Source organism: Anolis carolinensis, chromosome 2 (assembly GCF_035594765.1).
Source record: "Anolis carolinensis isolate JA03-04 chromosome 2, rAnoCar3.1.pri, whole genome shotgun sequence".
In the NCBI taxonomy this organism is placed as follows: domain Eukaryota; kingdom Metazoa; phylum Chordata; class Lepidosauria; order Squamata; family Dactyloidae; genus Anolis; species Anolis carolinensis.
The window spans coordinates 157,374,964-157,397,048 of NC_085842.1; the positions used below are offsets into that span (position 1 = coordinate 157,374,964).

General features: G+C 41.3%; 1 protein-coding gene across 4 annotated transcripts; it reads right to left on the minus strand.

The window, feature by feature from the left end:
* Positions 1 to 1,155: 1,155 nt before the first annotated feature.
* On the minus strand, positions 1,156 to 22,085 carry prkag1 (protein kinase AMP-activated non-catalytic subunit gamma 1). Of its 4 annotated transcripts, none has more exons than XM_062970921.1 (13): positions 21,950 to 22,050; positions 19,044 to 19,108; positions 13,998 to 14,046; positions 13,106 to 13,212; positions 11,235 to 11,316; positions 10,546 to 10,604; positions 9,362 to 9,407; positions 8,912 to 8,966; positions 7,368 to 7,494; positions 7,035 to 7,200; positions 6,156 to 6,193; positions 4,567 to 4,713; positions 1,156 to 2,725 (listed from the first exon to the last, which is right to left on the minus strand). In XM_062970921.1, the coding sequence occupies exons 4-13, from the start codon at positions 13,175 to 13,177 to the stop codon at positions 2,621 to 2,623; spliced, it is 897 nt and encodes a 298-aa protein (XP_062826991.1). In that variant the 5' UTR covers positions 13,178 to 13,212; positions 13,998 to 14,046; positions 19,044 to 19,108; positions 21,950 to 22,050; the 3' UTR covers positions 1,156 to 2,620. The 4 variants fall into 4 exon arrangements, with proteins under 4 accessions (XP_062826991.1, XP_062826990.1, XP_062826989.1 ...); XM_062970920.1 differs by having other exon boundaries at positions 13,106 to 13,215; XM_062970919.1 differs by lacking the exon at positions 19,044 to 19,108 and having other exon boundaries at positions 21,950 to 22,085.

Consider the following 22,085-nt stretch of genomic DNA (forward strand, 5'->3'; position numbering starts at 1 on the left):
TGGGTCCACAGATGTTTTGGCCTTCAACTCCCAAAAATCCTAAAGCTGGCAAACTGGCTGGGATTTCTGGGAGTTGTAGGTCAAAACACCTGGGGACCCACGGGTTGAGAACCACAGCTCTAGTGTGTTCTTAATACTATTTAATTTTTTGGTTGTAGATGTATATCACAATTAACATTACATTGAAACATGTAACACTGCACAAATAGTGAGAACCAGGCCCCATCTACATTGCCATATAATGCAGTTTGAAATTGGTTGAAATGGTGACGAGTTGGCATGCTTCCACTGCTTTGATGCTCTTTTTGATTTGGGAGTGAAAGGATGTACCCAGGTTTCGTCACATGTAATGATGTGATCCAGGAAATCTAGGCCTTCTCTGTCAAAACGCTTCTTGAACTCAGTGCAGACTTCAACTCTTCTGTGCTGTTCAAAAGCAGAAAGCTGCCTTGGCACTGTGCTAACTTTTCAGGAATGGAAATGTTCACAAATAATTGTTATTGTGTTCACCATTCCCACAGAAAGATTAGTCTCTTGCATATTGTGCTTGAAGTTTTCAGTGGATATCTGCGGATTTTACACCTAACATGTGCGCCACCTAGTAATAGGACATACTAGCCACTTAATACTGCATGTAGTACCACCACACTAGCATCAATTTTTACACTTGAAAAATTTAAAGTCACCGTTTGACTTGAAAGGCTTCTGAGAGGAGCTCTAGTGCTGGAGCACACGAATGGCAAGGGTGATGGATTAGGCCCTGCACATCTGCCTCTTTAAACAAACCATGTGCCCAGGAGCACAAATAATATAGCTATACATAACATGGATAACACATGGACTTCCAGTAGACAGCTCTTGATAAAATAACAAAGACTCCCAAGTAATCTGAGAACACAATGCTTCGGAATAGGAAACAACTACTACAATTGTAAAGAGAGAGAAAAATATGGTTTGGGCTACTGAGACAGAGAACATACTCTTGACTGTTTCCATTTTAAAAGAGAAAAGTGGGTTAAAGTTTTAGTCCTCAGTTTTATTCAAGCATTGCACACTTTCGTTAGTTCCTTTTTTTTTTTTTCAGGAAAGCTTCCCTCTTGCAACATTGTTTACCAAAATCCATTTCCCCTCAAAAGACAACACAACACAACAAAATGTGAAAATCTGGTTTTTATTAAGTAAAGAATCTCAACAAAACAAGTAGTTGGATGGCCCCACACAGAAGGAAAGGCCTCAGGAAGGTTCCCTATGTGGATCTGAAATAATTAAAAACACTCTCAACTGAGGGAGAACCTGAAAATCCAGGTGCTCCCGAAAAACAGAAAAAGAGTGCGGACGGAGCATTTGAGATAAGAAATGTGGCTTTACAAAAATACATGTTGTACAATTTACACAGGGGAAGGGACTGTAGGAATGTGCAAAAGTGGCGGGAATTATGGCAAGATAGACTTTTGTCAAGGTAGGGGTTCACTTCTTTCTCTGGCTCTGTGAGGGACACCCAGGTGCTGAGTCTCAAACCTGGATCTCTTCCATGCCACACAATTATAGCACTTGGATCCCACTTTAACTGCGATGTCTTCATCCCACAAAATTCTGGGATTTGCAATTTTTAGGAATTATTTAGTACTTTGTCACAATGTCCTAGTCTTTTGGATGAAGTAGAAATTGCAGGATGCCATAAGATATTTCTGTGGCAGTTAAAGTGGAATCATATATTGTGCAGTGTAAAAGAGATTGTGTTTATATTTCTATCTGAAAGATCACAGACATGTGTTTATGGACAAATACTTCCCAGTACCACCAGGCAACACTGATTACATCTCCCTACAGTCCCACTACTGCTTTGTGGGCAAGCGGATGAAAGCTAAGTATTCAAATTAAGGAAGGAAGATACAATACAAAAATAGACAAGAAGTTATGTTCTGAGGAGTCATACACCATGCCATCAGGATGACTCCCAAAACAATATTTTGCTTCAGAGAAGATCAGAATTTGGATGCTGATGGCTCTGCCTGCTGGTTGTGCCTGCTGGTTGTGGAATTATGGGAGCTGTAGTCCAACCAACCCATCAAAAGAGCACCTGATGGGGAAGGCTGTCCAATCAAATAAAACATCCACATGAGAAACTGTGAAGGAAAATCTGCAAGTGGTAATACACACGATTGGCAGAAGAGTAAGTAAACACACTCAGTTTCTGTTTTGAGCTACAGAGCCAATGTCCTGGAACACTGTATCTTGGGTGGTGTTTTTTTAAAGCATTCCCTTCTACACATACTTACTTCAAGGTCGACTTGACTTTCTGCCCCATCTCCCTCCCCATTCAAGGACAGCCAGAGTCACCCCATTTCGACTAGCACCTTGAGCACTAAATCAATACATTTAGCTCCAGGCGACCACAGATCTTAGGGCTCCTTTGCAACCAAAATGGGGAAGGAAAAGACTTATGGCCTGTTTTGATGGGAAAGAAAGACAAAAAGGACCAGTCCTAGAAGTGGGCAAACATTTGGCTTGGCTTGTAACTGTGCCACACAGTCTCCCTCACATTGTGACTCCTCGGGCCAAAAAGTGATACGGAAAGGACAGCTGGACCTATGAAGAGGTGGGGTCTTCCCTCCTGCATTCAGGGCTTCTGACCACCAGGAAGGACCAGGGCCTGCAGGATATCCGAAAGGGACACAATACCCTTCACCACATCGTTCTCATCCACCACAACCAGCCGATGAACCTGACGGTTAAAGAAAATGTTTGTGAGGGCTTGTTTTCCAGTATAGGTCACCCAAAGCGAATACCTGACATTAACATATAATGATGGAACAACAGTCCCGGTTACCTGATGGTCAAATTAAGGTTTTTTTCCAATTATTAATAGGTTGAAGAACAGTGGGCAACATGCAGCCCTCCCAACATTTTTGGACTACAACTTCCAGCATTCTTCACCCTGTGCTATGCTTGCTAGGGCTGCTGGAGTTTCAATCCAACAACATCTGGAGAGCTGCACGTTTCCTACTTTTAGGGAAAGGAAGCTAAGTATAGATGGGAAATTAGAAAAACAAATGAACATTTCTTGTTTAAAAAGCTGTATTGTAAGACTCAGAGAATTGGACGCAAATACTCTTGATGCTGGAAGTTATTGTTGCAGTTAAACTTCAGATGAGACCCAATTTTATCTGTTGGCAATGCTGGATGGTCATTTAGAAAGAAAATTGGGATAACTGCCACAAGAATTGTATATGTCCAGAGATGGAAGAACCAATTATCTCAATACAAGAAGTATGGCTGATGAAAATATGTGAACAAGCCAGGATGGACAAATTGACTATACTGACTAAGGAGAAATCATTGACGAACTTTAAGAAAGACTGGGACCTGTTCATCACTTTTTCATAAAAACAGTGGGACATTTATCAACTGTGGAATTAATGGATGAGACCAGTGTTGCCCAAAGTAGAAATCTTCTTACATTGTTGTTTGAAGGGACTAGACAAAAAAGAGATAACAACTGTCAGGCAGAAAGTGGGAAATGTGTTGTCGAAGGCTTTCATGGCCGGAATCACTGGGTTGCTGTGAGTTTTCTGGTCTGTATGGCCATGTTCCAGAAGCATTCTCTCCTGACATTTCGTCCAAATTAATGGCAGGCATCCTCAGAGGTGTGAGGTCTGTTGGAAACTAAGCAAGTGGGTTTATATATTGGTGGAATAATGTCCAGGGTGGTTGCTTCCTGCCTGAGGGAATACTTTGATGGAAGGTGTTAGCTGGCCCTGATTGTTTCATCTCTAGAATCCCCCTGTTTTCAGGGGAATAAAGAACAACTGTCAAAAAATGGGAATTCCAGACAGGAAACAATCAGGACCAGCTAACACTTCCCAACAAAGGATTTCCCAGGCAAGAAGCAGCCAGACTTTGAAGCTAAAAGGTCATTCAATGCTAATCAAGCTGGCCAACTGCAACATTCACACTTGCCTCAGCCAGACAAGAGTTCTTTCTCCCACCCTGGACATTCTACAGATATATAAACCCCTCTTGCCTAGTTTCCAACAGACCTCACAACCTCTGAGGATGCCTGCCATAAATGTAAGGAGAGAATGTTTCTGGAACATGGTCATACAGCCCAGAAAACCCACAGCAATCCAGTTAGTTAGTTGTAATTCACTTGTAGTGGATAGTATGCAGCTGTTGGGCTTTGCTAGTGTTATACATCCCAATAGCTCATTTCTTTATTGTCTTTTTCTTGAATAAAAAGTATTTTGAAAAAAGTCATGTTATGATAAGCACATAGATTGCTGACTGTGCCTGCAAATTTCCACTCCTGAATCCAAGGAATGTCAAAGTGACCAACTAAGGAAATCACATATCCTTCTTTGCCACTCATGGACAAAACCTGTCGTGCTCCCTACTATTTTGAAATAAGACTAGCACCTCAAATTTAAACAAGATCAAAATACACTGTGCTACAGAGCTTTATGGGAAACCACTGTCCTTGAAAGCAAAAATCAACCTTGTTGGTTGATATGTACCAGTCATCTTTCCCTACAGCACACAAGAAGGAATCAAAGGATGACAAATTACCTCTGCGTCCACCAGCCTGTTGATTATCGTCTCCAGAGTTTCATGCTTGTAACACTTGAGCACACCTTCAAAATACTGAGAGCGGTGCTGCAGTGCTTTGGTCACTGTCACATCCAAGTTGTTGTATGTTTTTTCTGCCGCCAGATTCTGATCACAGGAAGACAAGAAAGTGAGAGGACCTAGTGAAACAGGTGAGGGGGACCCGGAATACAATAGCCCCCAATCCCTTTTCCCTTGTGTGTTATTTCTGCCACAGGCGACTTGCAGCATGTTTACAGAAGAAAAGTGGGCTGGGTGCCTAAGATCCCTGACTGGAACGAAAGCCATTCACATATCAGACAAATCAAAGTAGACCGTAGTCGAGACCACACAAGGGAGGTCACAAAAAACTGATCAGGAAGCCAATTCATAGCAAAATACCATCAAGAAAGCAATCCCTATGGTCATGGTAGTGAGTCAAACCGGCAGAAGTCAAAAGGAAAACCATATGGCCATTAAACCAGAAGGACTCAAGGAAAGTTTCCTTTCTGAACTCAATCCTTGACCAAAACTCTATCAAGTAAATGTTGTTAGTGTACATTCAATTTCATCCAATATATTGACTCCCCTGCAAGAAGACACAAAGGAGCTACTGAAGCTTCCGACTCTATTTACTCACAGTCTGAAATCAGGCCAGCCGAGATAGGAAGCCTAAAATAACAGTCTTGAGAGGAAGTTTAGTTTCTATGCAGGAGCCCCCGGTGGTGCAATGGGTTAAACCCTTGTGCTGGCAGGACTGCTGACCGACAGGTTGGCGGTTCAAATCTGGGGAGAGCAGGTGAGCTCCCTCTGTCAGCTCCAGCTCCCCATGCGGGGATATGAGAGAAGCCTCCCACAAGGGTAGTAAAACATCAAACATCCAGGCATCCCCTGAGCAACGTCCTTGCATATGGCCAATTTTCTCACACCAGAAGCAACTTGCAGTTTCTCAAGTTGCTCCTGACACAGAAAAAAAAGTTTCTATGCTCAGCATATTGAGCACCTGCTCTTCAAGGATTCATTATGCTATCCCAATTCACATGTCTTTTTCACTCCTCCCCCACCACCCACCCCCACACCACTCTGTGTGAAACCAATCATGTGCCAGAAATTTCCAGGTTTATACATGAGCCAAGCCATGAACCAACTGGGCAGATGTTCTATTAGAATTTCAACTAGCAATGTCAATCACTCAAGTCACAAGAGGCTTGCCATAGATGAAGAGCTAATATAGTTTTGAGTACTGGAAAATGATTACATGCTGACATATTACTACACTTCTACTTTAAAACTAGCAAATTAATGAAATTTTCACAAACACATTATAGGTCTTTAGCCAGTTTTCGTTCAGAACTTGCTCTTTAATGGTCTTAAATTTTTATATGATTTGGGAGATAATCAGTGTGATCCATCCTGCTCACAAGATAGTGAGGTGTTGAGCCAAGAGGCAATCTCTCTCCCTCCATGCCACCCCTTTACATTCACACACATAAAGAGAGATTACAACAAAACAAAATGTACTTCCAAAACTTTGTGAGCAATATATTGTCAATCATCAGGAAGATACTCACAATGACATCAAACTTGGAATAAATATCCACAACCCGACCTGAAAATCAGTCAGAGACAAGAGGACATTGTAATACTGCATCAGCTACCGACATAACCCTTCCCCTCAAGATATGGGAGGATTCACAATTTATTCATTTCATTAGTAGTAGAATTGTCAGGGGGTATCATTTGATTGCTGATATATTTTTTTCTAAAAATAACATTATTGCTGATCGGCTGCAAATCCCCATGAGGTCTACCAGTATATTCAAATCTATTTTTTGCTCATCCCTGGCCTACAGTATGCCCCACTGATAAACAAATGATGCCTCAATTCTAACTGGATTTGATCCACTCCCGACAGGACGGGTATGCAGCAGTTTGTAACGGTTGCACTTGCCTTATTTTTTTCCCACTGCATGTTATTATTATTATTATTATTAATAATAATAATAATATTTCACATTTCTCCCGATGGGAACTCAAGGCGGCTAACATCTATCCACACTAAACAGTTTAAAAAAGAGCAATACAAACATTAAAAAATAATAAAATAATAACAGTGTGGTAAAAACAAAATTATAATACAGCAAATACAGTAAAATGGCCTTTAAAACTCATGGACCCCTTTAGCCCACATCTGCTCTGTTTCACAAAATTGGAAGGTCATTTCCAGTTTTATAAAATTTCTATTTCAAGTTTAAATAAGATGTCCATTTGAGGACCAATTAGTCCCCAAATGAAGCACCATACAGAGGCCTCTATTTCAGGAGGTTTCTATACGATTCCCCATTTGGGACAATTTTTTGTCATCAGTGCTGGTGACCACAGGGGTGCCTAGGGGACTGGACAAAAAGCCACATGAGTTGCCTCTGTGCCCTTTATCTCCCATGACTCACCTGACTCATCCACCACAGGCAATGCAGAGACTCGGTGTTGTACGAAAATGCCCAGCGCAACATAGATAGGAGTATCAGTCTGGACCATGGCAATGTTTTCATAGGTGCCAATCTTCAACTCCTCTAGGGTTTTGGATGTAAACTCTGGCTTAGGAAACTCTGCAATCTGCAGAAAAACAGGAGGGGGTTTCTTAAAACCATTTAGGGTTCAGTGGGAAGGGGAACCCAGTGGCATCTCACAGCTACATTAAACCATTCAGGGCAGAGAGAATGGGGATGGAGCTCTCAGCCAGGCTAAACAGGGATGGGCTGGGATGCAGTGGGGACACTCACAAAGAGTTTAAGGAACTTCAGGATGCGCTTGTGCGTCAGGATGTACAGAGTGTTCCCTGAATCCTGATCGATGACCGGAAGCCGATGGATCTTGTTCCGGATCAAAGAAGTGACAGCATCATACAGGCTGAAAATCACAAAAAGAGAAGGGGAGCACATCACAACAGAGCAACTGCAAGGATACTCAGATGCCAGGCTTCTCTTTGTAGCTCCATAATGAATGTGCCAAAAACAGGAATTAACAATTAGCTTAACAATTAGGGAAGACGTGGACTGAACACACAGCTGTGTCTTTACCTACAAAATCCAAAAGAGGCACGTTACATAACAATGTGGCTTGCTTTTGTTATATGATATTTTTTCTGTTTCTCTGTTATTTAAGATGAACCAATCACATTGTGACTGAAATTTAGTATGTCTAGCAAGAGTAATTTAAATAGCTTTTAAGCATTCAATATATCCTACAGGTCACCATTTGTTGATCTCTGCCATAAGGCAAGTTGCATTCCTCCGCTTCAGCTCCCCGTTTGTGAAGAAAAGGTAATAGTCACCTCTCTCTGTCAGGATTCTTGTGAAAGGAGTTCTAATAATAATTGTAAACCAATAATAATAATCAACTGACAATTAACAATAGTGTACTCATAATAATTGCAGAACACATGATCAAATAATTAAATTAACTGTTAATTTATCCTGGTTTCTTAAGGACAAATTCTTCAAGCTTTCAAAAAATTTTGAGGCAAGGAAAGGAATAACAGTAAAACATTACTGGGCTAAAAGGTAAATATACAACAAATAAGCGAAGAACTATGTGCAACACTAACCTGTCTTGTTGAGAAATTGCCCACTCATTTATACAACCCATCTCTACAATTAGGTAGAGGTAAAGATTTTCCCCTGACATTAAATCTAGTCGTGTCCGACTTTGGAGGTTGGTGCTCATCTCCACTTCTAAGCCACAGAGCTGGCATTGTCCGTAGACACCTCCAAGGTCATGTGGCCAGCATGACTGCATGGAGCACCGTTACCTTCCCGCTGGAGCAGTACCTATTGGCAGAAGCTGGGGCTAACAGCGGGAGCTCACCCCGCTCCCGGATTCAAACTGCTGACTTATCAGTTCACAAGTTCAGCAGCTCAGCGGTTTAACCCGGTGTGCCACCAAGCTACAATTAATAGCTCAAACAACTTGGTTTATGGAAGAAAAGTGAATTTTCTCAGGTTGCAATATTCTAGAGTTCATATGGATGTACACGACATGCACAGCCTTGACTCTGGGATCTCCTGTGCTTGAGTCCTATTTTATGAGATTGTGTAAATCTGGATTCCTAACCAAAGCAACTCAAAGACATCATGGTTTTAAAGAAAACACTGTCAGTATGGGCTAGTGGGAGAGAGCATCAAGATACAAAAGGATAAAGAACTCACTGAACTTTGTCAGGGGAAAACAACTGAGGAGACTGTCAAGAAACAGGAGCTCAGCAACATGGCAATAGGGTGGGTACAGATCAGTGTACAGACCCACATAGGTGGGCACTCATTCCTACCTGGCGCTGGGTGAAATACAGACAAGTGGCTTGAAAGAGTCCTGCAGGTACACCTCTGTGGGGATAGAACAGAATTAGTAACTCAGACACATCCAAATAGGAAAGAGAGGAGAAAAACAGTTAACATACTTGTGGAGAAAGGGGGAACTTGCAGCTTCTCCCATTTACTGCGGGACACTGGAAGGATGTATGGTCAGAAACAGAAAAGAAGAAGCGTTTGCCTACTTTTTTATTTGCTCACCTCTTAACCACCCACCACTTACTTTCACCCTTGCTTCACCAGAAGTATCTCGTATTTTAGGGAAGAAGTACACAGGGCCTTCCAGACATTGCTGGACTACAATTTTCCTAGTCCCTCATCATTGGCTATGATGATAAAAGAGGAAAGCCTTGCAGTCTAACACTAGCCATGGGCCAACATTATCTTTGCCCCAATATCCACCTCCTTACCTCGCCATGTTTCAATCTTGTGTTCCTCCAGCTCATAGATCTGCACCTGAACACGCAGAAAACAACACAAGTTATCAATCTAGGAAAATCCGTATTTTCTTCCGTCTACTTCTGGCTATGGCAATGTGGACCACAGATAACTCTTAGAAGTCTTAACGGGATTTCATTAACCAGGTATGAGATATATCAGGGACATGACACTAAGTACAAAATATATACAAATGACAAAATAAATACAAATGAACAGGAAATACTCAATAAATATAAATAAATATTTATATTCAATAAATATAACAAGAAATTGTATTCAAAAGATTCAATAAAGAAAGAAGATATAACACAATTTTTAGGAAAACAAAATTTAATAAAATTATCAGAACAATGAAGAAAAATACTAAACAAAGGGATAACAATACAAGAAATAAAGGCAATAAAGAAATTAGATAATAATAAGATTCCTGGGCCAGACTGAATAACGGCAATCTACTACAAATCCTTAGAAGAATAAATATTACCTTTATTGCATAAAATAATGAAGCCCTAAATAACCAAAAAATACCAGACACATGGAAAGCGGTGAATATCACAATGATCCACAAAGAAAATCTAGACCCAACAGATGTGAAAAATTATACACCCATCTCTCTTCTGAACATTGACTTTTAGATTTTACCAACATATTGGCAAAGAGACCAAGAGGGCGAAGTGATTTTCATTAAAATAGCGAAAGCTATTTTGTTCACAGATGACTTTTAAAGGACTCATTATTATAACTCATTAAAATTCACTGTGTGCTTTAAATGTTATTGTTGTCCCCTATTTTGTATAATTTCTTTCCTGAAAGCACCTTTTGTTCAAGGTGCAGGACATAAAGTTATTCAATAAACTAATACAGGAATATTTTGATTAACTTGTTCTTAGGACAACTCAAAGGGTCAGGACTCAACAACTGATAAATCTGCATTCAATATTTTATTCTATCCCAGAGACTACACAGTTGTTTTTTTTATAGCAGAATTACAAAAAATTCCACACCTAGAGTGATCAAATGACCATACTGGCTGCAGCCTTCTGGGAGTTACAGTCAAAAAAGTGCTTTTTCTAAGCTCTGTTCCAGGAAAAATCAGGCTACAGACTCCTTTGACATAAGAAGGAGGGGTAAACAATGTTCTGAATGTACTCACCATAGCTGATTTGTAGTAGCGATGCAAGATGTTGATGAAGTCTGTAATTGTGAGCATTCCTATGGAGGAAAGAAGAGGTGGAAAGGGATTTACTCCTGGCAATAGGCAATTTGGAAAAGTGTGAGAGGAGAAAGGATGAAAAGGATAGGAAGCAGCAGGGACATATTAAGACAAGCCAGGATGGGAAAAGTGTGGTCCATTAGCATCAGGCAGCCCATGGACCGCATTTTGTGCAGCTCCTAAAGACTTCAAATAATTTCTTTAATGATACAATTTTGGGGTGAAAAACACCCCAAAACTACACACAACACCCCCCCTCAAAAGCATGCAAACACACCAAACCTCTTTCTTCTAGGCTTCTTCAGAGATCCCAAACAACTTCTTTCCTTCATCTTCAAAATGGTGACAAGAAATGACATGACTTATTATCACCATTTTGAAGGGAAAATGGACTGGAAACTTTGTAAAGTGGGGAGGGGGTTGACCCCTGGCCTCCATGCAGTGGCCTACCTCAGCCCTAATCTAATTTAAGAGGCCCCAGCATTACCTCCAGACTATATAGTGTTCTATTGCCTATGTAAAACCTAAAATTTAGGTGGGATGTTGTTGTAATTAGAAAGACTTCATAAGCTCAGCCCTTAATTTGTAGTCTGTGTTGCTTATGCATGGGTTCAGTAAAAGCTACTTACCCACAAAGCTTTGTGTTTTGCTGTCCCAGAGTGGGGCAGCCCGCACACCATTGGTCACCAAAGCAAAGAAGGCTTTCTTTACCTACAAGCAGAACAAAGGGACAAAAGACAGTTCCTTAGTACAACTATGATGTAGCACTAGCACAGGGGCTCCCATTCAACTTATGTCCAATGTGCTCTTCTCCCTACTGTGAAAAAAGTTAATGAAAGGCACAAGAACATTCTCTTCTATTTATGACTAAATCTGGATTCTCTTAATCTGTGTTTCCAATATCTCAGACTTGTTTTTACTTTTACTTTTTATTGGAATATTAACACACTTAATTTTATAAAGTTTAGCAGCAAAGATACTTCATCACTTTTACCTTCCAATGTTTTGCTTTTCTTCTTTGTTGTTTTTCATTTGTGAACCAAAGGATCTTGTACATTTACTTACATAGCTAAGATAACAGAATAAGTGAAGATCTTATATAAGCAAAACATCTTACTTAGCACAGGTCTACCTCTATTCAGTACTATATTATCTTAATATGTACTGTATGTATTTCTTTAATTTACTGCATTTTTATCCCGCTCTAGCTCTACCTTGGACTCAGAGCAGCTCCCAGCTTGGCAACAATCCAATGCCATATTGCAACATAGAAGCATATAAAATAGCAGTCATTCATTAAAATCATAAAACAAACCATATAAACACATTTAAATAAACTTCTAAAAGCACTGCACCAAATCCTGCAATTATAATCCAAACAGATTTGTTTATATTAACTCCGTGGTTGAATATTGCACTGTGGTTGTACTACTGCCCAAACGCTTGATCCCACAGCCAAGTCTTAACTTTCTTTCTGAAAACCAGGAAGGAGGAAGCTGATATAATGTCGCTAGGGAGGGAGTTCCATAGCAGAGGGCCCACCACTGAGAAGGCCCTGTCCCTCGTCCCCACCAGCCACACCTGCAAGGGACCGAGAGCAGGGTCTTCCCAGAAGATCTTAACGTCCGAACTGGTCCATAGGGAGAGATATATTCGGACAGGTAAGCAGGGCCAGAACCATTTAGGGCTTTGTAGGCTAAAGCAAGCACTGTGAATTGTGCTTGGTAGCAGCCTGGCAGCCTGTGGAGCTGACATAACAGGGGAGTTGTGTGCTCCCTGTATGCTGCCCCAGTTAGAAATCTGGCTGCTGCCCTTTGGACTACTCGAAGCTTCCGAACGGTCTTCAAAGGCAATCCCACGTAGAGCGTGTTTCAGTAGTCTATTCGAGATGCAACAAGATTTCTGCTCCATATGAATGCATTGCTGTTCCATATGAAAAGAGCCATCCTTCATCATTTCATAGTCCCTCAAATTACCATTTCCTCTTGTAAAAGTTTTACATTTTTTTCTCAACATTGCCATCTTAATTGGTTTGAATGTTGAACTACATCTCTGGAGAACACCACCACTACTTGGCCATGGAATTCCACTGGGTGACCCTGGGTAAGTGACGCACTCTAAGCTTCAGAAAACCCTATGATAGTTTCATCTTAGGATCACCTTAAGTTTGAAACAACTTGAAGGCACATAACTACAGCAACAGCAGCATCAACAACAACATGGCTTGTGCTGACAATTCTTTTCTCAGGCTGCTGGGACTTTATTATAACCTGAAAGAAGCACACATATGCAAGACCCCAATTCAACCCAGTCTTGGAATTAATATTTTCCACATATTTATACTTTACTCCTAGCGGGAGTTTCCTCAGATATAATGAATATCTTTTTGTGATCTGGGGGCAGCTTTCTTACTCTTTAGACGATACAGGAACTACCTCAGGACCTCCGGCCTGCTGAAAGCTGCTTGTTCTCCATGCTCCAATAACAGCTTGCTACTCACCTGAAGAGAAGTGTCAAACACCACGAGCTTCGAGCTTGTCGGGATGAGGTCATAGCAGCGATGGGACTTCATGAAGGATGTGTAGACGCCACTGCTGGAATCACCATCTGCTGTGGGCAGGAAATTTGAAGGAACTATGAATAAGTACATAACCTAGCAGATTGCAGATATTTTAGACTGCAAAACCCACCATTGCATGTTGGCAAGAGAATTAAAAGTCCTAAAACATCTGAAGAGTAAAATCTAGAAGCGAAGGTTGCTGTAAAATTTACTGGTTCAGGCTACACAAACCACTATGATATAATCATATTATAATTCCTCAGACATAGCCTGTAAAAACACTCATAGACTATGAACTAGATTATACTCCTCAGACATATATTTTTACAACATTACCACACCCATGAGAGCCAGTGTGGTGTAGTGGTCTGAGCAGGATTTGATTCCCCACATGGCCATGAAAACCCACTAGGTGACCTTGGGTGAGTCACACTCTCATTCCCAGAAAAACCCGTGATAAGGTTATTTTAGGGTTGCCATAAGTCAGAAATGACTTGAGAACAGCCAACAATAACAACAAACCACACATATACGGACAATCCTCTAATACAGTGGTTTCCAACCTTTGGCTGCCCAGGTGTTTCAGACTTCAACTCCCAGAAGCCCCATCTAAGCTTACCAGCTGTTAGGAATTGTAGGAGATGAAGTCCAAAACTCCTGGAGGACCAAAGGTTGAGAACCACTGCCCTAATAAGTACCCCACTGAATAGTCTTTTCCATTCTGGTAGCATCTGGAATTACATCTATTCATATGCAAATGACACTAGGGAGGATAGGGGCTGATATGTCTAGTATGAACTGAATTTGAGAAGAGCTATGGTATGCCACTCACCTTCTGACAAAGACAAGCTTTTCTCCAACCCACTCTCAGCAATGGTGTCCTGCAAGGCAAAGAAGAAGGGAGAAGATTCAGAAGACACCCCATCAAAAGCAAGCAATTCCTCTGACAACTTATGCAGAAGGTCTAAGTTGCATGCAGAGCTGCTGCAAATTAGTGAATATGGAGTGACCCGGAGAGATGCTTTTGAGCCTTTGCATCATGGCCAAATGTTAACAGTTGTCTAGTGACATGCAAAAGTTAACTTGGGTAAGTAACTTTGTGGAATACTTTATGGTCTGAAGCAGGGAAAGGATATGAAGGTTGAGTACCAAAAAGAGGGTGACATTTTCTCTGGTCTTATGAGATTGTTATTGTTATTATAGTTATGTTTATTTATATCCATAAGGAGACTCAAAACGGCTAAGCATTACAATGCAATTTAAAATATACAAATAGGCAAATTTGAAAAGTATTAAATGTCTTTAGTATTTAAAACAATTCAGATTAAATCAGATAAAAACATATAAAACCACAGCAGTCCCTGACATGTTCTTTAAAACCTTCATCTTTAAAAGTCTGCTACCGGAAGGATAGCAGGGAGGGGCCATTCTGGCTTCCTTGGGAAGAAAGGAGTTCCAGGGCCGGGGTGCAGCCACCAAGAAGGAAATCCTGCTTTATTGTTCCCACCAAACATGCTTGAGATGGAGATGGGACCAAGAGATGGGCCTCTCCTGAAGATCTCAAGACCCGTGTACAAGGAGACGCGATCAGCCAAGTAGCCTGAACCTGAACCATCTAGGTCATAACCAAGACTTTGAATTGTGCCTGGAAACAGACTGGCAGCCAGTGGAGCTGCTGTAACAGTGAGGTTGTCCGCTCCCTGTAGCCAGCCCCAGTGAGCAACCTGGCTGCAGCTTTCTCGACCAGATGAAGTTTCTAAGCACTCTTCAGAGGCAGCCCCACGAAGAGCGTGTTACAGTAATCCAGACGGGATACAAATAAAGCATGAACCACCATGGACAGATCTGGCTTCTCAAGAACAGGTGCTGTTGGCTCACAAATTTTAATTGTGCCTGGGCCCTCCCAGCCACTGTCAACACTTGAGTTTCCAGGTTCAGCACTGAGTCCAGGAGGACTCCCAAAACTATGAACCTGTGATTCAGAGGGATTGTGACCCCATCCAGCATAGGCTGGATCCCTATTCCCTGATCTGCCTTACGACTGACCAGGAGTACCTCTGTCTTGTCTGGATTAAGGTTCAAATTGTTTGCCCTCATCTAATTACTGATGACAGGCACTGGTTCAGGGTCAAGACAGCGTCCTTAGCATGGGGTAGAAAGGAGTGGTCTCATTGCTCTTTACAGGGAAACTAATCAGACTTGCAGAGTTTGGTTTTCTTCATTTGCTTCTGTACAATATAACACTTGGGTGCCTATCTTCCATCAGCCTCACCTTGAAGTTGCACTCCAGCCTTGATTAGGTTACTGGCTAAGGAATAAATTTGGGTAGAGTTGGTTTGGAGGCCAATGTTGTGAGAGGATGATGGACTATCTCAGTGAAAGGACAGTAATGTTTTTACTGTATCTTCTACTGCATCATGTACTACCAATAAAGCTTATGCTATAGAAGTAGTGGGGAGCCAGTGTGATGTAGTGGTTTAAGGGCTGGACTACAGGCCTCAGGCTCCCCTTCCCTACTACATACCACCTTCTTGATTGTAATGAGTGAAAACAAGGGCTCTAAAAGTTTCAATTCATCAACTGATCAATCATAATATAACTGGACATGAAGAGCTTTGAAGAAAAAGAATAATACCCCAGTGTTGTAACTGTTCTTTGAAAAGAAGCATTCCCTCCAACGTTGCAGGTGCCATTTTGATAGAAAATATTAAAAGCATTAAACATCTGTGTTGTCGAAGGCTTTCATGGCCGGGATCACAGGGTTGTTGTATGTTTTCCGGGCTGTATGGCCATGTTCCAGAAGTATTCTCTCCTGACGTTTCGCCCACATCTATGGCAGGCATCCTCAGAGGTTGTGAGGTACCTCACAAGCTCTGAGGAGGCCTGCCAAAGATGTGGGCAAAACGTCAGGAGAGAATACTTCTGGAACGTGGCCATACAGCCCAGAAAGCATACAATAACCCATTAAACATCTGCCACCACTTTCCCAAATAGTATAAATCAATTAAATGTCCACGCTCGAATGAAAACTCCTTAAGACACACATTTTAATTTCTCAGTCTTGAAGTTAAAGTTCATCATGAAGTTCATCATGAATCTATCTACACAACTCCATAAAGGGCACAACAGCAGTCTGATACTGCAATAGAGTCTCGTTTATCCAACCTTCACTTATCCAACATTCTGGATTATCCAGCGCAGTCTGCCTTTTAGTAGTCATTGTTTCTGTAGTCAATGTTTTCAATAAATTGCAATGTTTTGGCACTAAATTCATAAATATAGTATTTACTACATAACATTACCGTGTATTGAACTGCTTTTTCTGTCATAAAACATAATGTTTTGGTGCTTAATTTGTAAAATAATAACGTAATTTGACATTTAAAAGGCTTTTCCTTAATCCCTCCTTATTATCCAACATTTTCGCTTGTCCAACATTCTGCCGGCCCTTTTATGTTGGATAAGCGAGACTCTACTGTACTTGTAAATTGTCATGACTTCAACCTGATGAATCATACCTTTGTGAGGAACTTAAAAATGCACTGAAAGATAAACATCTAGTCCATTTTCCTGACCTACAGCACCGGAACTCTTTTCATGGGAATTCCTAATTATCTCATCAAATTATTCTTCTTTACTGGACTTTGTAACAACTTAAAGTGGTGAGAGACAAAAACAAATCTTGCTGTGTAGATACACTTGTCCTAAGCTTATTCACTGGATTGTTATTAAAAGATAGCAAAATTCAGATGCGCACAAATGTCAAAAGGTTTTGGAGAAACAGCACAATACAGTACTCAATAAACAGCGCTATAGATCATGTGTGCCCATCAGAGACAGAGGGTTCTCTTTTGAATCTAGGATATATCTCCAGCATGGACCAAAACAGCTAAGCTGGGACAAGGCTTTTGGCTGACTCCTCACTATCAAAGCAGAAACCTCAATTCAGCAGGACCATCTCCCTGCAACAAGGATAGGGAGCCCAACCCTGTGAAATGCTGACTACAGTGCTTCCCAACAGCTGGAAGGATGGAACTGCACCTTTGTTGGCCCCTATCCCCTCTCCCACGAAAACTGCATAGCATTCCTACAATAGTCTGCATTCTTAAAAGACCAAAACAAAACCCAGCTGTTAGGGCTTTGGAAGGCCACTCAGTGGAAATCTTGACAGAGTTGAATCAGAAATGGCCTCAGGATTACAATAAAGGGGGTGCCTGGGAAGGGCTAACCTAAGCAACTAGATGAAAAGCACTGGAAGATTTCAGATAAACTCTAAGCAAAGATCTTTGTTTTAACTAAGCAGCAGAAAAGATTTGGCTGTCTCATACCAACAAGGACAGCAGTAGCAATGTCACCAATAAATATGCAGTGAAACCAGAAGAGCAGGGTCCCTAAATAGACTAGACCAGCTGGAAATGACACCATCAAGGAGCCCTCTGGAAAGGTATCGGAGCTTGAAAAATTCCAGAACAGATACCACAAACTCACCTTCTATTAAAAAGACCACATTCTCTTCATACTGCATATATCTTCTGCCCAATTCATTCTAATATTCATTAATATCAAACACTTTAAGCAGGCAAGCAATCTCATATAATTTGGGCAGTACTGAGATACACAGTCTTTTTACTATAGTGCAAGGTGGCAGTAGTCTTGACAAGTTCTCGGACTACTACTCTCATCAGCAATAGACAGTATGTGAGAACCAATACTTCAGTCTTCAGTCCAAGAAGAGCCAAGTCTTTTTACTTCAACACAACCAGTTCTAATAAAGCTCCACGATCCTTCCATACACCCATGTCCAGATTTTGATTTGCTGCCTACAATGGTGAATAATTCCTGCATTTGCTGCCTGGTAATGTCCAGGACAGGTTAGCAGTCATTCTTACTACAGTGGCATTCATAGGGGGATATTAATAAGAATGGGGATTAGAAACGAGAAGGTCACAGGCTCAGGAAGCAACAGCCTCTACTACGAAGCAATAAATAGCAGAGGCACACAGTTACATAAAAGAGGTCTTGAATGACAGATCCTTAAATGCAAAGCTATCTGAATTTTAGAAAGATTTATCCACCAACCAGAAGAAGGGAATGGGAAGGGCTTACTTCTAAAGTGTGACAGAAAAGAAAACTGTTGTACATATCATTGCACCTCACCAAGCCATGCAGTCCTCAGAGGCTGGAACAATATTTGCAAAGAAGTTATTTGTAGTGGCAACAGCTGCTGTCAAGGTGGTTGCTGACACACACAAATAGCTTTTTTGCCAAGGGCCCCTCCAAACAGGCCCTATATCCCAGGATCTGATTCCAGGTTTTCTGCTTTAAACATGATTATATGAGTCTCCACTGCCAGATAATGTGGGATAAACAAAAACCTGGGATCAAATCCTGGGATATAGAGCCTGTCTGGAAGGGCTCTAAGATAGCCACAAAGACCAAAGCTTCATATGCACTATGGAGAAGGAGTGGAGAGGAACAGGAATAGAAAATGATGGACAAACTTCCTTACTCCAGACAAGGCATAAGTGAGGAAAGCAAACCCGCAAATCTTTATTGAGTTACATTGAGGTAAACACTCGTTTCCTTTCCATCCTGTAACAAGTGATTTAATAGCAGGCTCTGGTCTTTGGTGAGAAAACTGCAGGTCTATTACAGTGACTAAATGAATGGTCCTAAATTTCAGTTCATCTCTGCAGACGTCAGAAAAGTGGTTTTCTAGTTGTGTTTCAAGAGATCTTCAAGGAAAAGATTAACAATGGTGGACAAACTTCCCAGGAAGATACCTTGCCTACCCACGAGCTAATTGCTCTTATATATATTCCGGGACATATGCACTGATGTTCTTCTCACCAGGTAGCAATAAGACCTAATGCCTTACATGGTCTGGGACTGTCCTTGAATCTTCTGCAATGCAGGGAATTCCACCGCAGATGTTCAAGGGCTCTGGAACAGACAAGTAGATAGCCCTCCTCAAGCATTCCTAAAGCATGTTGATTAAATGCACCAAGAGGGGGGAAGTTAAAATACTTGAAAGCATGTCACACTGAAGAGGGGGCAAGCTTGTTTTCTGCTGCTCTGGAGACTAGAACATGGAGGAATGGATTCAAATTGCAGGAAAGGAGATTCCACTAAAACATTAGAAAGAACTTCTTGATTTAAGAGTCGTTCAAGGGTAAAAAAAAATATCCTGCTTCCTTGAAATATGGTGCAGTCTCCTTCTCTGGAAGTTTTTAAGCAGAGACTATGGCCACTTGTCGGGAGAGCTTTGATTGCGTCTTCCTGCATGGCAGAATGCAGTTAGACTGGATGGCCCTTAGGGTCTCTTCCAACTCTATAATTCTAAGCTAGCTCCCACTGTCTGTATTGATGTTTTGTTTGTTTGAGTAGAAACCTATCCACCCATAGGCATTCTCCATACTGAAGAAGAGCCCCAACGTCCCTGTGTTCTTACTCACATTGAAGGAGCCAAGCAACAAATGAAGGGGTGCAGAGAGGGTGTTCCCTTAGTCATATATTACAGTAGTAATGTGGTCTAGCAATACTAGGGTAGTGCTTTTCTAAAGGCACCCTTTAAAGCAGGGAGCTTGGAAAATTTTCTCATATATGAACTTTGGAGAGGCCCAGGCATACCACATTTTAAAAATTAAACAATACAAATAAATTATAGATCTGGCATTTGAAATAATCTTGGCACAGAAGGCAGAATTGCTTTGGTATAACACTCATTGCTTGTTGTGGAAATAAGAGTTGGTAATACAACTTCAGCTGAGATCCTTTTTCCCATAACTCTTTCAGGAGTGAATTTCCCTTCCGAGGGGTAAATTTCTCTCACTTCCTATTATCTCACCCCCATTCTTAACTGAGTTGTTTGTAAGTCAGAGACTGCCTGTATTTTAAATTGGTTTTAAGGCTTTCAATTATTCGTTTTAAATAGTAGAGTCTTGCTTATCCAACGTAAATGGGCCAGAAGAACATTGGATAAGCGAATATGTTGGATAATAAGGAGAGATTAAGGAAAAGCCTATTAAACATCAAATTAGGTTATGATTTTACAAATTAAGCACTAAAACATCATGTTATACAACAAATTTGACAGAAAAAGTAGTTCTATACGCAGTAATGCTATGTAGTAATTACTGTATTTATGAATTTAGCACCAAAATATCATGATGTATTGAAAACATTGACTACAAAAATGCGTTGGATAATCCAGAACGTTAGATAAGCGAGTGTTGGATAAGTGGATAAGATTTAATTATGTTTTTATGTCTATAGTCTTTTGGTTTAAAATTTTATGTTGTATTGTTTATATCCCTGATCAATGCTTTGAGTCTCTTCTGGAGAAAAATCAATATATTATATTATTACTGTATTATTATTAATAATAAATATTATTATTATTATTTCCATATCAATTAGAAAGTTCCACTAAGACAAGCGTAGGGGGAGATGCAACTGTTTTCCCGCTGGAGGACAGCTTTACAAAGGAGGCTGCCCCTTTCTTTGGGCAATCATTGTTTGCTTGTAAAAGATAGGGTGAAATTACACCTGATACTGGCACACAGCAAAGCAGTGTCAAATAACGGAGTGACCTGCCTCAAGATGGATTGAGAGAAGAAGCAAAGCAGGCACAAGAGACTTGGCTCCAATGCAGAGCATGAGCCAAGAGGCCCCTCATTCAAATGCCATGATTTTACCCACTGTTTCATCTCAGGTTTATCCTCACCATCTGAAATACAAGGAAAAAGAACTCTTCACAGGAGCTGCCATTTCACAAGATCTTTAGCCTTCCCTTCCAAAGTGCACTGGTACCTAACCAAACTGCAGATCCCACAACACTGGGCCATGGCAGTTAAAGCAATATCAAACTGAGTTGCTGTGAGTTTTCCAGGCTGTATGGCCATGTTCCAGAAGTATTCTCTCCTGACGTTTTGCCCACATCTATGGCAGGCATCCTCAGAGGTTGTGAGGTCTGTTGGAAACTAGGCAAGTGGGGTTTATATATCTGTGGAAGGTCTAGGGTGAGAGAAAGAACTCTTGTCTGTTGGAGGCAGGTGTGAATGTTTCAACTGGCCACCTTTATTAGCATTGAATAGCCTTTCAGCTTCAAAGCCTGGTTGCTTCCTGCCTTGGGGAATCCTTTACTGGGAAGTGTTAGCTGGCTCTGATTTATTTGTGTCTGGAATTCCTCTGTTTTCAAACTGCATTCGTCCTACAGTGTAGATGTGCACTCACAATATGGGGATAATTAATGGGGGGGGGGGTGCAAATTGTGATTGATCCGAGCTCTAAAAATCTACAGAACTGTATGCAATGATACAGATACCCTGGAGCATTAGTATATTGATATTACATAATTGCTGATTACACCAAATAAGTGGAATGAAACCGGCAAACAATTGATATTGGCGGACTGATATCCACGTCCTGCATTTGTTCTCAACCTGTGGGTCCCCAGATATGTTTGGCCTACAACTCCTAGAAATCCCAGCCAGTTTACCAGTTGTTAGGATTTCTGGGAGTTGAAGTCCAAAACATCTGGGGACCCACAGGTTGAGAACCGCAACTAATGCATCACTGGACGCATTTGGTAGAGACTAAAGCGGTGCAAGTATCTTACCCATAACAGTTCTATGGATGCGCCCTAAATGCACATCCCAATTGCTCCAGTCCCCTTTGGTAAAGACACTGATCTCCGTAGAGAAGATAATCGAAGCAAAGGAAAATCCGGTATGAGGAGAAACAAAAGCGGGCAAGGAAACGCCCGGCCTGCCTTTCACTTACCGCCTCCATTCCGCCGGCCTCTTCCCCGCCCCGCTTACAAGAGAGGAGGCATCTGCGGCCACGGCTGCTCTCCCAGCTTCACCTTCACTTCCGGCTTGACGCATCCCTGCCCTCACTTCCGCCAGCAAGGAGGAGC

What these genes read in the sequence shown, in the direction of transcription:
- prkag1 (XM_003216949.4), bottom strand. An exon ending in TGTATTTCACCCAGCGCCAG is followed by an intron (nt 7,495 to 8,911) that starts GTAGGAATGAGT and finishes TGTGATTTTCAG; the next exon opens with CCTGTATGATGCTGTCACTT. An exon ending in GCCTGTGGTGGATGAGTCAG is followed by an intron (nt 6,194 to 7,034) that starts GTGAGTCATGGG and finishes ACTGATTTTCAG; the next exon opens with GTCGGGTTGTGGATATTTAT.